At 36.5% G+C, this 17,080-nt stretch overlaps 2 protein-coding genes across 2 annotated transcripts; both read left to right on the top strand.

Annotated features, from left to right (window-relative positions):
* The first annotated feature begins 2,687 nt into the window (after nucleotides 1-2,687).
* Nucleotides 2,688-9,463, top strand: LOC310725088 (pancreatic triacylglycerol lipase-like). The gene is made up of 13 exons (XM_083539708.1): nucleotides 2,688-2,747; nucleotides 2,830-2,884; nucleotides 3,072-3,226; nucleotides 3,598-3,720; nucleotides 3,876-4,010; nucleotides 4,699-4,807; nucleotides 4,923-5,042; nucleotides 6,067-6,186; nucleotides 6,308-6,426; nucleotides 7,126-7,258; nucleotides 8,731-8,842; nucleotides 9,026-9,193; nucleotides 9,334-9,463. The coding sequence occupies exons 2-13, from the start codon at nucleotides 2,830-2,832 to the stop codon at nucleotides 9,398-9,400; spliced, it is 1,416 nt and encodes a 471-aa protein (XP_083395834.1). The 5' UTR covers nucleotides 2,688-2,747; the 3' UTR covers nucleotides 9,401-9,463.
* A 4,283-nt stretch (nucleotides 9,464-13,746) lies between these two features.
* On the top strand, nucleotides 13,747-17,051 carry gins1 (GINS complex subunit 1 (Psf1 homolog)). Its single transcript, XM_083538985.1, has 7 exons — nucleotides 13,747-13,963; nucleotides 15,828-15,892; nucleotides 16,002-16,100; nucleotides 16,175-16,265; nucleotides 16,484-16,600; nucleotides 16,684-16,758; nucleotides 16,844-17,051. Exons 1-7 carry the CDS (start codon nucleotides 13,889-13,891, stop codon nucleotides 16,910-16,912), a joined length of 591 nt encoding a protein of 196 aa, XP_083395111.1. The 5' UTR covers nucleotides 13,747-13,888; the 3' UTR covers nucleotides 16,913-17,051.
* The last annotated feature ends 29 nt before the right edge of the window (nucleotides 17,052-17,080 follow it).

The raw sequence follows: 17,080 nt of genomic DNA, 5'->3' as shown, positions 1-17,080 counted from the left end.
ACACTCACACATACACACACTCACACACACACACACACACACACACACACACACACACACACACACACACACACACACACACACACACACACACACACACACACACACACACACACACAGCAAAGATATGGCATATACCAGTGGCACCCGGCTGCACCCATGTATTGTACAAAGAAATCTGGCCAGAAGTGGTCTTTATGGAAGTAAGACCTATCCCAGCCAAAAGGCTATTCCTTTCACATGCAATCATAAATGTCCACAGGCAACAGTGAAGCATGGTGGAGGTTCCTTGCAAGTTTGGAGCTGCATTTCTGCAAGTGGAGCTGGAGATGTGTTCTGAGAAATACAGTCTGATACTTATCCATAATGCAAAGCCATAAGGGAGGCATCTGAAGGATTTCAAATTTATTCTGCAGCAAGACGAAGAAGTATCGTTAGTGTAGAGAAGAACAAGGAGCCCTGAAAACGAGTTATTAGTACTCCACAAAGGCTTGATTTAACATCATCGGGACTGTCTGGGATTACATGAATTACATGAAAAGACAGAAGGATTTAAGGCAGCCCACATCCACAGAAGATCTGTGGTTAGTTCTCCAAGATGTTTGGAATGAACTACCTGCAGAGTTCCTTCAAACACTGTATGCAAGTTCACCTAGAAAAATGCATACTGTTTTGGGTAGTCACACCAAATGAAGATCTGATTTGATTTTTTTCTCTTCTGTTCATTCACTTTTCATTGTGTTAATTGATCCAAATAAACTAGTAACACTTTTGTTTTTACTTTTCAACATTTTTTCACATCTGCTTAAATCTTTTGCACAGTACTCTGTGTATAATTTTATGACAACAGAAGAAAAACCAAACTTGAATATTTTGTGGTGAGGTAAGAAAGAAAAAATATATTAGTCTTTTTTTGTATTATCTCTAGTTTCTTCTCCAAACATTGAATGGTTTACAGACCTACGTTCTGTACATATTTTAAGGAATACTGTCTATTTTAAGATCCAGCCAATGTCTATCAAGGGGTTGGCTTGTGCCCAGACATTGGCCTTTTTTATGGCATGTCAGTTTCTGAACAGCTCGAGGACAATCAAACATGACTGCTGTAAATCATTAAGCCCAAAGAGTGATTAGTACTCAGGTTATGTGGGGACATTGCACACAGTTTCACCTACAGAAGAAAATAATCTTTTTCTGATCAAAACATTTTTATATGATGCTGTTTTTCATAGTATAGATGAAAAATAGTATAGTATAGTATATTGCAGAATTATTGCATTTTATCTTGCCATAAATGATCTTAACTTGTTTTTATAATGACTCGCAAACTATAACTGTTCACCTGTAGCTGTACGTATGCAACCAGATGTGATTATGGATGCATTATCAAAGAATTATACAGTACCGACCAAAAGTTTGGACACACCTTCTCATTCAAAGAGTTTTCTTTATTTTCATGACTATGAAAATTGTAGATTCACACTGAAGGCATCAAAACTATGAATTAACACATGTGGAATTATATATGGAATTATATACATAACAAAAAAGTGTGAAACAACTGAAAAATGTCATATTCTAGGTTCTTCAAAGTCGCCACCTTTTGCTTTGATTACTGCTTTGCACACTCTTGGCATTCTCTTGATGAGCTTCAAGAGGTAGTCACCTGAAATGGTCTTCCAACAGTCTTGAAGGAGTTCCCCGAGAGATGCTTGGCACTTGTTGGCCCTTTTGCCTTCACTCTGCGGTCCAGCTTACCCCTAAACCATCTCGATTGGGTTCAGGTCCGGTGACTGTGGAGGCCAGGTCATCTGGCGCAGCACCACATCACTCTCCTTCTTGGTCAAATAGCCCTTGATGCCTTCAGTGTGACTCTACAATTTTCATAGTCGTGTGTCCAAACTTTTGGTCTGTACTGTACGTTTATGATAAGAAATGTGTAATAATAACATTCAATAGCATTATCTACAAAAAGTCTCTTCACTCGCCCTTTTTTCTCATCCACTGATGAATTCTTTGTCTAAATTTCCTGTGTTTTTATTATGGCACTCAATCATTTTAAAAGCCTGGCCACTGTTTTTTTTACAGACCGTGTAAGCACTCTTCTGTGTTTAGATGATGCTCTGACAGTGCAGGAGCAATGCAGACCATTTGTTTACAAACTGAGTTGATCAGGCTTATGTAACTTTCACTATAGCACCTTGATCAAAGTCTAAAGCTCACTGTGAGGAAACTGCAATCAACTAACTTAGTTTTATTACTGTATTATTACCTAACATTATCTTTGCAGGCAAACAGCATAGGCAAGGTTTAAAACATAATGAAAGATAATGAAAAATTCATGTGAAATGAATATGTAATGTTTCTTCAAGTAGAAATTAAAATGCATGTTATAGACAGAAAACCCTAATTTTGCCATACAGAAGGAACAGAGATGATTTCAGTGAACTGTAATTTCCAGTCATTTACTATCCCACAACACGACCTCAGTCACATTTGGAGCCTATTTGGGTAGTTTAACCCTACACATTTACCTAGTATGTTATGTTAAAATCTTTTCTCTTGAACATTCTCTTGATCAAAATGAAAATCAGGGAGACCAGAAGGTTCAAAACAGGTGTTCTTTTGTGCAGTGACTTGCGCCAATTCTTCACCTGGACTTTTCCCACTTTCCCATCTGATAACGCACTCACACATATATATATAAGGAGCTGAGGATAATATCTTTGGTTGCTGTCATTATTAAAGTACGTATTTGGATAGTTTAGGAGTTAACCAGTTTTAGTTTGCTTTGCATTCTACTGAAGTTTGTTTTGTTTTAAATTTCAGATGTGGCTCTTATGGATTGGAGGACTTTTACACTGCCTTGTAGGGGCTGTATATGGTAAGACCCAAATCAATTTAACTGATCACTAGTAAAGTATTACCACATTGTTGCCAAACAAAACACATTATGTGCCTTAAAATATTTTACAAAAGAGACACAAACTTATAACCAGTATAACTGTGATTTAATCAAACATATTCTGAAACAACATCTTTAGTTTTTACTTGCATGATTTGATTGCCAGGTGACGTGGTATGCTTTGACAATATTGGCTGCTTCTCTGATGAGATGCCATGGAGTGGCACTACTGAAAGACCCATTGCACGCCTACCATGGAGCCCTGAGAAGATCAATGCCCACTTTCTTCTTTTCACACGACAGAACCCTGATTCCCACATGGTAATTCTGGACTTCTATGCAAAAAACAAACAAACACTGTTCCCTTCTGTATCCTAATCAACGTTTAAGGTGGGCTAAAAGTACAAAATGATATGCTGCATGTAAGTTTGTTGGGATATTTAAAACACATCAATAGTTCATTCTAAAATTAAATGAATGTGTTAAAGCATTAACATGTCAGGACCAGGATTGTGGACTAGAATATAAACTCGCCAATACTTTATCACAACATGCTTTATGTTTAAATACTAATGTGATGTCATTTTAATAAATGATCTCCTAATATTTATGATACTAGGATAAGAAGGATGAGCTCCACAATGTGAGGTAGCCTCTTTTTTTTGATAATATAAAAATGGTATTTTTTTCAGGAAATCAGTACAGATGCAGATGTGATTTCAAGGTCTACATATCAACCAAATAGAACGACACGTTTTATAACCCATGGCTTTATTGACAAAGGAGATGAGAATTGGCTTATTGACATGTGTAAGGTAAGACTAGAGCAGTATCTACTGTATTAAAGTTTAATATTTATTATTATTATTATTATTATTATTATTATTATTATTATTATTATTATTATTTATGTTTCTCTTATTTCAAGACCATGTCCTCATTATTATTATGTATAATATCTGTCTCTTAGCTTATGCTGAGCATTGAGGATATAAACTGTATTTGTGTGGACTGGAAATCTGGCTCAAGAACACTGTACACACAAGCAGCAAATAACATTCGAGTGATTGGAGCTCAGATAGCTTATATGATTTCCATCTTTGGGGTAAGATGGACTGTAATAACCTACGGATGTCTTATGCAAATCATTATACAGTATTACAATATTTTATTGCCCTTACACTGTTATATTGAAGACCTGCACTTACACCCATATAACACTGCCAGGTCAAGAGTCAAAGAACTCATTACACATCAGGGGCATGAACAATAAAAACATAACTTTCACACACAAATCTTTATTGTTCAGTGAGAGATAGATGATTGACCATATCTTTTTAATGTACTCGCATTCATTTAAATGGCCTGTTACAAATTCTAGTTAATAGATAAAATTACATTACAATTTTGATTTCACATGCATTTTTATTATTATTATTATTATTATTATTATTCATTATTATTATTATTATTATTATTCATTGTTGTTATTATTATTATTATTTTGCAATTTTATATGCATAATGTTATATTTATATGAAATGTGTTGAATATATGTTGACTTTATTTTCAAAAATTTTTATTTTATTTGCTATATTTCATCTTTATTTATATTATTATATTTTTTATATTATTTATATTATTATATTATTATATTATTTACTCATAATGTCCTGTCTTTTGTGATATTCTGTATATAGGGATTTATCAGTTTATTCAATGTTTTTTTATTAACATTTATGTATGCATAAATATGATTTAATATATTTATAAATATACTGACATGCCTGCAGGAAAATTTCCAGCAAAAACCTGAAAATGTGCACATTATTGGGCATAGCCTGGGTGCACACATGGCTGCAGAGGCTGGTCGAAGGACACCGAGGCTGGGAAGAATTACAGGTAGTAAATGACCATAGAAAGCACTGATAAATAAATAAAGAGGAATATCTGATTATGAATCATTTATATCTTATCTATTTATTGTGTGTTTTAAATACTATTGTTTTATAATAAGGATTGGACCCAGCTGAACCTTATTTTCAGGGCTGTCCCACTCTGGTAAGACTGGATCCAAGCGATGCCCTGTTTGTGGATGTCATTCACACAGATGCACTTCCTGTGATTCCATACCTAGGTGAGACAGGATTGGATTCTTTGGACAAGATTCAAAATCTTGAATAATGTACTAGTGTCTTAGGCCCCAGTAAAAGAAAATACAAATTTCATATGGAAACTGTCCCTTGTGGGTTCATATTGAGTTTAAATCTTAAACTTTATTAATCTGTTGTGAAAAAGCTAATCACCAAGATCTGATAATAAAATATAACACACTAAGTGCTACTAAGTACTAATTACTTTACTTAATTTTGTTTACTTTTCATAACAGCACATTTATTTATGGCTTTTATTAATTAAACAGTTATTGAATAATATTACAATTCTAGTGATAAGTACTTTATGTGAGTAATCAAAGTAATCAAATAAATTTAAATAAATCATATATACTGTATATATATATTTAATAAGACTGTCAAAAATGCGTTAACGCAAAAACATTTTAAAGGCATACTTTTTATTAACGTGCGATTGATGCAGTGTGAATTTCTGGAGGCAAAGTTAAAACCTTCAGTGCAACACACATTTATTCATGATGTTCTTTATTTAATAAGTGTTTAAAATTAAATAATTTGGAATTATTACACATTTATTTAACTGATGCGCCAAGTTTCAAATCTAACACCAAAATCTGCCATGAAGCACATAGACGGCAATTAAAACCGTCCATCTGGAAGCAAAAGTTTCGTTTGGTATCCTGAAAATTTACAGGATCCAAACCCATGTTGATTTGAGTATTAAACCCTTGAAAAGTCTAAATTTGAGGAACATTTAAACAGATAAAAATGAGCGATTAAGTTGCCACTAATTGTGAGTTAACTCATGACAATCATGTGATTAATCCAGATTAAATATTTTAATTGATTGACAATATATATATATATATATATATATATATATATATAAATATATATATATATATATATATATATATATATATATATATATATATATATATATATATATATATATATATATATATATATATATATATATATATTGCAGTGTGCACTCATATTGCTAAATATAGCATTTTTGTTTAGGGTTTGGAATGTCTCAAGCTGTTGGCCACCTTGACTTTTACCCAAATGGAGGAGATAGCATGCCTGGCTGTGAAAAGAATATAATCTCACAAATTGTGGACATTGATGGCATTTGGGAAGGTAAGCAATCGTGTCAATCAAATTCTAGTCTTTTAAGATAAATAATCAACCTGAGCTTATAAATACTTTCAACTATTTATGTCACAATCATTAGTTAAAATATTTTCTGCTTCTCTGTTAGGTACTCGTGATTTTGTTGCTTGTAATCATCTGAGATCTTACAAGTACTATAGTGATAGCATCCTAAACCCCCAAGGCTTTCTAGGATACCCCTGTTCTAACTACGACATGTTTGAGTCTGTAAGTATGTAGTCTAAGCAAGATCAACAAAAGCCGGAATGTTCCATTGTTAAGTAAAACTAGTCATATGAATCATTCTGAAAAGCTGTGCACATAAATGCCAGACTTTTAAACATGGCCACTGTTTATATTCACATGTTGTCTGGCTTAATCTGATGTCACTTTAAAGTGCTAACCTATAAAAAAACCACCTGAAAATATTACTCGGACTTTCATAAGCATGTCCGGACATCAGAGGCTTTAGAGTTTGTCAAAGTGTTATTTAAAAGGTGCCGAACCTGTCACCACACATGCCGCTAATATGGTTGTGAACTGTTTCCATCTATTTAGAAGTTGATTTGGACAAATCCTCAACTGATGGACTCTGTTTCTACAGCTGTCCTTGCTAATAACACTTTATCCAAAGATGAGATAAGCAAAACATTCCAGCAGACACAGGATACAATCTCATGTGACTGTATCTTTTAGGGGACTGCTGGTTGTTCTCTTTGTAAAGCTGTAGCGATACAGTTGCTTGTTTTCACACTAAACATCTATTTTGATTTATGGACTAACATTTAGAACATATGAAAGATGGGGATGGAAAAACAAAACATTTTTCCTTTTTTTTTGTAGAAAAGAAAGTTTCTTTCCTGCTTAGGAGTGAAATCAGAATATTTGTTTCACTTGATATTTTGTTTCATCAAATGTGTCTTTTAGGGGCAGTGCTTCCCATGTACTTCCACCAATAAATGTCCTTATATGGGTCACCATGCTGACCAATTTAAAGTGCCCAATGGAGTGAATAAAATGAAGTTTCAGCTGAACACAGGCGATGCCCGGCCCTTCTCACGTATGTATTTGCCGCTTACACAATGCAGCTGCTTACATGTGAAATTAAATAGTCAGCAGTGAATAAAGTATACATTCCTATACTTTTGTAAAAGTACAAATCCCCTGCATAAATATTATTTCAGTAATCCTTTCACATTTATACTTGTTTATAAATGCAGAAATCTCACAACTTACTTGTACTTAACAGTGTTGGACAGTAGGGAAGTCAATGTAATTCGTTTCTGTACTTAAATAGATTTTTGGTGCATCTGTACTTTACTGAAGTATTTCGCTTTAGGGAGATTTTAACTAAACTAAATAACTACATTTTAAATTCAAATATTTTACTTTTTACTCAACTACATTTTGTGAAATCAGTCTTTTCTTTTAATTTATAAGTGGCTAAAAAAGTCACTGGTAAAGCATGCAGAAAGCCACCAATCAGTGTAGAGCACGAGCTCTGTTTCAGACTTGTTTTGATTGATGCTTGGTGGTATCTACTTAGCACAAACATACAACAGAACCTTTTAAAAGGGACTCTAACTTTACACAACACCAGTGACCTTATTTGCACGATTTTGGAGTGGTTTGGATTTTGAAGTAGTTGAAAAGATCGTTTTGGGCTCATAATTTGAATAGATATCAATCAGTGTTTGACTCATTAATATCATTCTATAAATATATTGGTATGCAATAAAGTCTTTTAAACATAAAATAAGTTGATTAAGCAAACGTCTTGTTACAAAATGAATAATAAGAACATTTTAGCCATTATAAATCATATTACTTTGGATATACAGTACTTTTGCCTTCAAATATTGTACCTAATGTATCTCTATTTTACCTCAACTACATAGTTTGTGTACTTCGTCCACCACCGGTACTTAAGTATTAAAAGTAAAAGTACTAATTTATAAGCATTGTATTTTAGTAATTTATATTCATTAAAAGTACAGGATCTTGAAGATTCTGTTCAAGTACAGTAGCAGTAAAAATACTGTGTAACTGTCCCACTGATAACCATTTGCTTGAGACGGTAAACAGTAGTTTTTAGAAAGTATTTTAGATTTCTAAAAGGTCCTGTATGTTCATTTCAAAATTGGAAACAGATAAGCTCACAAGCCTCTGCATTGATAAAATTAATTTTTTACCTCATTGTTGTAATAAGAGAACAAAATGTGAATGTATTAAAAAGATCTGGCTCATTCTAGCTCGTTCTTAAAAAAACTAATGAATACAAGTTTGAAATTTGCCAGTTCCCACCTGCATATTTATTAAATTTCCATTTTATTAGCGTTAGAAAGCAGACAAAGTGAAGTAGTGTCAACACTACTTTTAAACCTACTGAAATTAAATCATTAAAATTAACTCAGATATTAGTATAATTTACTTTGCTATAAGAGCATGATATAATGGATATACCCAGTAATTCCTATAGGATTGTACTTTATTTACTTGGCAACTGCAAATTAAAATTCTTTCTCCTTTTAGTGTATCGCTACAGGGTGACAGCCACTATTGATGGCTCTCGAACCAACTTAGGAAACTTCAAAGTGGCTTTATATGGTGTTCAAGGAAATACTCGCCAGTATCAGATTTACAAGTATGCATCAAACACCTTGTAACCTGATCCATTATGTTTTAAATGAAAATCTAATTATAACAATGACAAAACTAACACTGCCATTGAATAATGTGGTATCTATAAATATATATTCCACAGTATTCAATGTTTGAGATCATTTTGAGAAATGGCAGATAACATATTTAAAACGTATTTTTTCAGAGGCATGATGTCACCTGGTAAAACCTATCAGCTCCTCATTGATGTTGAAAAGGAAGTTGATGACTTGACTTATGTTAAGTTTATATGGAATAATAATGTATTAAACCCTTTGCTGCCCAAGTTTGGTGCCACTAAAATAACAGTACAGAGAGGACGGGACGGAAAAATGTAAGTCTCTTCGCATGTAATTAGCCAACACATCACAAAGCATTCTGATTTAGCAGATTGCAGAATCATTGCATAATAATAATATTTTTTAAAGACAATCAAATGCATCAAAGCCTCATATCTGTGTTTCTCTGTGACAGGTTCCAGTTCTGTGGTAAAGATATGGTACGAGAGAATATCCTTCAGACTCTGTCTCCCTGCAAGTGATGTAAATTCAGATCATAAGATTTTATGCTACAGATCTACCATCCCAATAAAGCATCTACCTTATTCTGGCCTTGCACAGTTTGTTAAGGCTCCTTTAAATAAGTCAAAATGTATGTACAAATAAAGGGGGTGGATTGGATGGTGATACAATGGGAAGAATTGCAACCTTAAAATTCCAGGGTACTTGGTTCAATCTTGAGTTAGGTTTGAATAATTGTTTGTAATCCAAGCTTGCTCCAAGTTCTCCAGTTTCCTTCTATCATTTAAAAGTGCTGGTAGGGGTGTCGGTCACACTATAAGTGTATTTGAATGTGTGGATATCTGTGCATGATTACTTGTGGCGGGTTGGTGTCTCATTCCACTATTTTCAAACCAGTGACAAAACATTGCACCCACAATGTCCCAATTTCCTCAATACTATTCAACAAGAGCAAAGGCTGCTGACTCCATCTTAAGTCCTCAGCACTCTGAGTGTCCCCACTATTTATTTAACAGTTCCACAATTGCTAGTTAAGGATGTGGTCTGTACTCACAAATACAACCCTGTACATTAAATGGTGTTCAAATTCAGCCTGAGCAGAGCAATTAGTAATTGCAAAGTAAAATACTGTAGATCACTTTGGAAGTAGTTAAAAGCATATTTAGGATCTGAGGTTGCACTTTTTGTGGCTGAATGCAAGTCAACAAACAAATTCTGACTTGCATCAAAGGGCTCAGCTAACAAAAACCCCATTAAAACTCCATCAAATCATCACGAGCTCATTTTGACTGTTCAGTAAGTTTAGTTAGATGTTTTGGTTGCTTTTTCCTGCCTTTAAAAAGGTGCATTAGTATACAGGCTGTGAAGGAGCAAGTTATTGGTTGCATTTATGCATTGAATGTGTCTTCTAAAATTTTTTATCTGAACAAGCAGAATTGTAGAATAGTAGACCTACTGATGCTGAGGAAAGAGGAGCGTACAAGATCATAAATGAAATGAATCAACTTGAAGAATGAACCTGGATCTGCTGACTCACTGATGTGGCCTCGTCTGAGATATGCATATGGTTTGTTCAGTTTGTCACCCAATCAACAAAAGGAGTAAGAGGAAAAAATTGTGCATTTGAAAGGTGTATAGTGCTAAAACAGGTCAAGTGTTGCTCTGCATCTGTTTATCCCATGATCTTTTATTCAAAAATGTGTAACAGTGACTGATTCCATTTTTTTTATCGCTGTAGCACTGAATATTATTTTGCATACATATATGAGAATGGTATGTTTATAGATTACCTCGTTCGTGACCACGCTCTCAAAACTATCCTGCACTGACTGAAATGTCTATCTTGAAATAAAACTTACAAGACCTGGACATGCATAAATTTAATAAGTCTTAATACTAAAACGTATCTTATGAAAAGTTGGTGTTTTACATGAATGTATTGTATAAATTGAAACTATGATTTAAAATTGTACTCACAACACACAAACACACACACACACATACATACATACATACATACACACACATATATATATATATACAGTGGGGAAAATAAGTATTTGAACACCCTGCTATTTTGCAAGTTCTTCCACTTAGAAATCATGGAGGGGTCTGAAATTGTCATCGTAGGTGCATGTCCACTGTGAGAGACATAATCTAAAAAAAAAAAAATCCAGAAATCACAATATATGATTTTTAAACTATTTATTTGTATAATACAGCTGCAAATAAGTATTTGAACACCTGTCTATCAGCTAGAATTCTGACCCTCAAAGACCTGTTAGTCTGCCTTTAAAATGTCCACCTCCACAACATTTATTATCCTAAATTAGATGCACCTGTTTGAGGTCATTAGCTGCATAAAGACACCTGTCCACCCCATACAATCAGTAAGAATCCAACTACTAACATGGCCAAGACCAAAGAGCTGTCCAAAGACACTAGAGACAAAATTGTACACCTCCACAAGGCTGGAAAGGGCTACGGGGAAATTGCCAAACAGCTTGGTGAAAAAAGGTCCACTGTTGGAGCAATCATTAGAAAATGGAAGAAGCTAAACATGACTGTCAATCTCCCTCGGACTGGGGCTCCATGCAAGATCTCACCTCGTGGGGTCTCAATGATCCTAAGGAAGGTGAGAAATCAGCCCAGAACTACATGGGAGGAGCTGGTCAATGACCTGAAAAGATCTGGGACCACTGTTTCCAAGGTTACTGTTGGTAATACACTAAGACGTCATGGTTTGAAATCATGCATGGCATGGAAGGTTCCCCTGCTTAAACCAGCACATGTCCAGGCACGTCTTAAGTTTGCCAATGGCCATTTGGAAGATCCAGAGGAGTCATGGGAGAAAGTCATGTGGTCAGATGAGACTAAAATAGAACTTTTGGGTCATAATTCCACTAAACGTGTTTGGAGGAAGAAGAATGATGAGTACCATCCCAAGAACACCATCCCTACTGTGAAGCATGGGGGTGGTAGCATCATGCTTTGGGGGTGTTTTTCTGCACATGGGACAGGCCGACTGCACTGTATTAAGGAGAGGATGACCGGGGCCATGTATTGCGAGATTTTGGGAAACAACCTCCTTCCCTCAGTTAGAGCATTGAAGATGGGTCGAGGCTGGGTCTTCCAACATGACAATGACCCGAAGTACACAGCCAGGATAACCAAGGGGTGGCTCTGTAAGAAGCATATCAATGTTCTGGCGTGGCCTAGCCAGTCTCCAAACCTAAACCAAATAGAGAATCTTTGGAGGGAGCTCAAACTCGTGTTTCTCAGTGACAGGCCAGAAACCTGACTGATCTAGAGAAGATCTGTGTGGAGGAGTGGGCCAAAATCCCTCCTGCAGTGTGTGCAAACCTGGTTAAAAACTACAGGAAACGTTTGACCTCTGTAATTGCAAACAAAGGCTACTGTACCAAATATTAACATTGACTTTCTCAGGTGTTCAAATACTTATTTGCAGCTGTATCATACAAAAAAATAGTTTAAAAATCATACATTGTGATTTCTGGATTTTTTTTTTTTAGATTATGTCTCTCACAGTGGACATGCACCTACGAGTACAATTTCAGACCCCTCCATGATTTCTAATTGGGAGAACTTGCAAAATAGCAGGGTGTTCAAATACTTATTTTCCTCACTGTATATATATATATATATATATATATATATATATATATATATATATATATATATATATATATATATATATATATATATATATATATATATATATATGTATATACAGTACAGACCAAAAGTTTGGACACACCTTCTCATTCAAAGAGTTTTCTTTATTTTCATGGCTATGAAAATTGTAGATTCACACTGAAGGCATCAAGGGCTATTTGACCAAGAAGGAGAGTGATGGGGTGCTGCGCCAGATGATCTGGCCTCCACAGTCACCGGACCTGAACCCAATCGAGATGGTTTAGGGGTAAGCTGGACCGCAGAGTGAAGGCAAAAGGGCCATTAAGTGCCAAGCATCTCTCGGGGAACTCCTTCAAGACTGTTGGAAGACTATTTCAGGTGACTACCTCTTGAAGCTCATCAAGAGAATGCCAAGAGTGTGCAAAGCAGTAATCAAAGCAAAAGGTGGCGACTTTGAAGAACCTAGAATATGACTTTTTTCAGTTGTTTCACACTTTTTTGTTATGTATATAATTCCATATATAATTCCACATGTGTTAATTCATAGTTTTGATGCCTTCAGTGTGAATCTACAATTTTCATAGTCATGAAAATAAAGAAAACTCTTTGAATGAGAAGGTGTTCAAACTTTTATATATATATATATATATATATATATATATATATATATATATATATATATATATATATATATATATATATATAAAGATAGATAGATAGATAGATAGATAGATAGATAGATAGATAGATAGATAGATAGATAGATAGATAGATAGATAGATAGATAGATAGATAAAAACTTTACTAGTGCCACCTACTGGTGTAATAATGTAACACACGAAATGTCACCTTTGGTAAACAGAAATAAAAGATTGAAGTTAAAAGGGTGGATCAGATCGAGTTTGACATATTCTCCTTGTATCCGTGTGGGTTTAGTTCAGGTTCAGCCATATATTCTTTCTTACCAAAACATGCACACATATCGACTGGCTGAATTAAAGTCATAATAGATGTGAATGGTGTATTAACTCTAGGTGTCTTCTATGCTTTCTGTTAGACTGGTTCATGCAGTTCATGCTATCGAGTCAGTGACATTTTAGACATGATATGACCAAAGCGTTTCACAAAGTCACAGACTGACTGAGCCCACAGAGACTCGACTAAATGATGAGCTATTCATACGCGAACCGTTCGTTTTGTTCCACTAGGCTTTCCGTACTTCCCCACGGTCACGTGGTGCAAACAACACATACTGCCGCGAAAATCGGCTCTTGCGCGCGGGTTCGTGGTGAGTCTTTAGAGCAGGAGATCCACCGGATTATTTGCTTTTTATTTACAGAGTAAAATTAATAATGTTCTGTGAAAAGGCAGTCGAGCTTGTAAGAGAACTCCACCGGATGACTGATGGCCAGTTGCCTGCTTTTAACGTATGTACAGAATCTCCTTTCTGCTCTCTGTATTGTACATGAAGCTGTTTATCATCACTCTCAGCTGCAGCACTGATCACATGGGGACTGCTCACATCTACTGACCTGCTTTTATCTACTGACCTGCTCACATCTACTCACCCGCTCTCATCTACTCACCCGCTCTCATCTACTCACCCGCTCTCATCTACTCACCCGCTCTCATCTACTGACCCGCTTTTATCTACTGACCCGCTTTTATCTACTGACCCGCTTTTATCTACTGACCCGCTTTTATCTACTTACCTGCTCACATCTACTCACCCGCTCTCATCTACTGACCCGCTCACATCTACTGACCCGCTCACATCTACTGACCCGCTCACATCTACTGACCCGCTCTCATCTACTCACCCGCTCTCATCTACTCACCCGCTCTCATCTACTCACCCGCTCTCATCTACTGACCCGCTCACATCTACTGACCCGCTCACATCTACTGACCCGCTCACATCTACTGACCCGCTCACATCTACTGACCTGCTCTCATCTGCTCTCATCTACTGACCTGCTCTCATCTACTCTTATCTACTGACCTGCTCTCATCTACTGACCTGCTCTCATCTACTCTTATGTACTGACCTGCTCTCATCTACTGACCTGCTCTCATCTACTCTCATCTACTGACCTGCTCACATCTACTGACCTGCTCTCATCTACTTACCTGCTTACATCTACTGACCTGCTCTCATCTACTGACCCGCTCTCATCTACTGACCCGCTCTCATCTACTCACCCGCTCTCATCTACTCACCCGCTCTCATCTACTGACCCGCTCTCATCTACTCACCCGCTCTCATCTACTCACCCGCTCTCATCTACTCACCCGCTCTCATCTACTGACCCGCTCTCATCTACTTACCCGCTCTCATCTACTCACCCGCCCCCATCTACTGACCAGCTCCCATCTACTGACCAGCTCTCATCTACTCACCAGCTCTCATCTACTCACCCGCTCTCATCTACTCACCCGCTCTCATCTACTGACCCGCTCTCATCTACTCACCCGCTCTCATCTACTCACCCGCTCTCATCTATGTGACCGACCTTTTTTTTTTAGTTTGCCTACTTATCTAACGTACTAAACGTTTGTACTGTGAAAAAAGAGCACACAAGCACTTGATTGCGTAGCAAAAGAGTTCCCAAATACTGTAACACACACAACATGGAACCGAAGACGGTTGTTGTGCAGTTACGCATTTTCTCTTTTCGGCTTTTTTCCACTTAAATTACATAAGGAATAATAATATGAGATATTGGTTAGTGCTGAACATGACACCTGTACTTGTTCGCAGGTTGAATTAGGTGAAGCTGACAGTCACAGAGCTTTTCCTAATTTCTTAGTACAAATCTTGATGATGCCACAGCCACCTGTGAGCAAGGAGTCCAAGAGTACAGTTGGCCTTGCTCTCAGGAAGGGAGGGGTATCATCCATCCATTAATTCATTCATCTTATTAATCCAATCCATCTTGTCCATTCTTTTATCTATCTTATCTGTCTAATCACAGTAACAATATCCAATCATGGGTGCCTATAAGCCCAAACTTGTTGGAGATAAACAGTGTATCACAGATAATTGTGAGCAAATGCAAGTCAGTCAGGCTTTACACACTGGTGTCAGGTTGAACAAACCTGCTCTTTCAGTTCATGTAACCAGCCCTAATGTAAGTTGGAGCTCTAAGTTCAGGACAGTGACAAAGTTAGGAACACTGAATGTGATTTAGCCTTTAGGACTGTACTGGACAAGGTAACCATGTGGAATAAACTGTGCTTTAAGCTTGTCTCAATGCACATTTAATCAATTCAAGGGTTGTGTCTCAACAGGAGGACGCTATTCGGCAAGTGCTTGAAGAAATGAAAGCTTTATACGAGCAAAACCAAAGTGATGTGTAAGATTTTTGACCAATTTATTTTTTGTTCTCTCCAACAAACATTTTCTCATTATATAAAATAGCATCCCAGTCAAAATTGTACCTGAATTTTGCTTTTCCCCCAAAGGAATGAAGCAAAGACAGAGGGCAAATCTGAACTAATACCAACCATCAAGTTTCGTCACTGCTGTTTGTTGAGGAACCAGCGGTGTATTGCAGGCTACCTGTGCGTCATCTGCTTTTACATCATGTATCTCCAGACTCACAATTTTACCTCACCTACCTCTCCTGTTTCCACAGTTACGACCGGCTCCTGCGAATTCGCGCTCTCAGATGGGAGTATGGAAGTGTGTTGCCCACAACAATTCGCTTTCACATGTGTGCAGAGGAGGTGTGGTTCATTTTTAAATGCTAGTAATATCAGAGATATGCCTCTCTTCAACTCATTGTTGAATTTTATCCTTGCATCCAATGAGAGAAGAGCAAAAACTTAACCTGCAAGCAAAAGACAAGGAAGCACGAATAAAGCAATGTGGAACCCCCTGGGTTTGTTCCCGATTTTCCTTTTTTGAACTTTATATAATTGCTTTTTCCGAATCATCTTTTTAGTTGGAGTGGTTTAATCAGTACAAGAAGTCGTTGGCCACATACATGAGGTCTCTTGGAGGAGACGAGGGTTTGGACATAACACAAGACATAAAACCCCCCAAGAGCTTGTACATTGAGGTGAGTTACAAATCAAATCAATGAGAAATAGGACTGCACAAACTAGTCCTATAATAAATTATTAATTGCTGCACGCTTTTCAGGTGCGCTGCCTGAAAGATCATGGGGAGTTTGAGATCGATGATGGGACAGTAATTCTCTTGAAGAAGAATAGCCAGGTATTATATTACTGTTACCTCTGTTCATTTAGATCAATTATGTGTTTCCCCATTGCATTCAACCAGAGCTCCTTCATCTTTGCAGCATTTTCTGCCCCGATGGAAGTGCGAGCAGTTGATTCGGCAGGGAGTACTCGAGCACGTCATTTCCTAATGTCACATACCATCAAGATGCTTTTGATTTGAGTTACTCGCTTTAATTAACAATTGTGTCAAGTAGTTGTATCTGTGGCAATAATTCAAATCATTTTTAAAATCGCTGATCACGTGTGCTGCTGCGGGAAATTCTACTGTCAAACTGATTCATGTATATTTCATCTGT

This window comes from Silurus aristotelis, assembly GCF_946808225.1.
Source record: "Silurus aristotelis genome assembly, chromosome: 4".
In the NCBI taxonomy this organism is placed as follows: domain Eukaryota; kingdom Metazoa; phylum Chordata; class Actinopteri; order Siluriformes; family Siluridae; genus Silurus; species Silurus aristotelis.
The sequence above is the reverse complement of the archived record's forward strand: the minus strand, read 5'-3'. Positions and strand labels throughout refer to the sequence as shown.

Excerpts from the sequence above, each read along its gene's own strand:
- gins1 (XM_083538985.1), top strand. The coding sequence starts at position 13,889 with ATGTTCTGTGAAAAGGCAGTCGAGCTTGTAAGAGAACTCCACCGGATG. Across the intron at positions 13,964-15,827 it reads GCCAGTTGCCTGCTTTTAAC|GAGGACGCTATTCGGCAAGT; the intron begins GTATGTACAGAA and ends GTGTCTCAACAG. Across the intron at positions 16,759-16,843 it reads TCTTGAAGAAGAATAGCCAG|CATTTTCTGCCCCGATGGAA; the intron begins GTATTATATTAC and ends TCATCTTTGCAG.
- LOC310725088 (XM_083539708.1), top strand. The coding sequence starts at position 2,830 with ATGTGGCTCTTATGGATTGGAGGACTTTTACACTGCCTTGTAGGGGCT. Across the intron at positions 5,043-6,066 it reads TCCTGTGATTCCATACCTAG|GGTTTGGAATGTCTCAAGCT; the intron begins GTGAGACAGGAT and ends ATTTTTGTTTAG. Across the intron at positions 8,843-9,025 it reads CGCCAGTATCAGATTTACAA|AGGCATGATGTCACCTGGTA; the intron begins GTATGCATCAAA and ends GTATTTTTTCAG.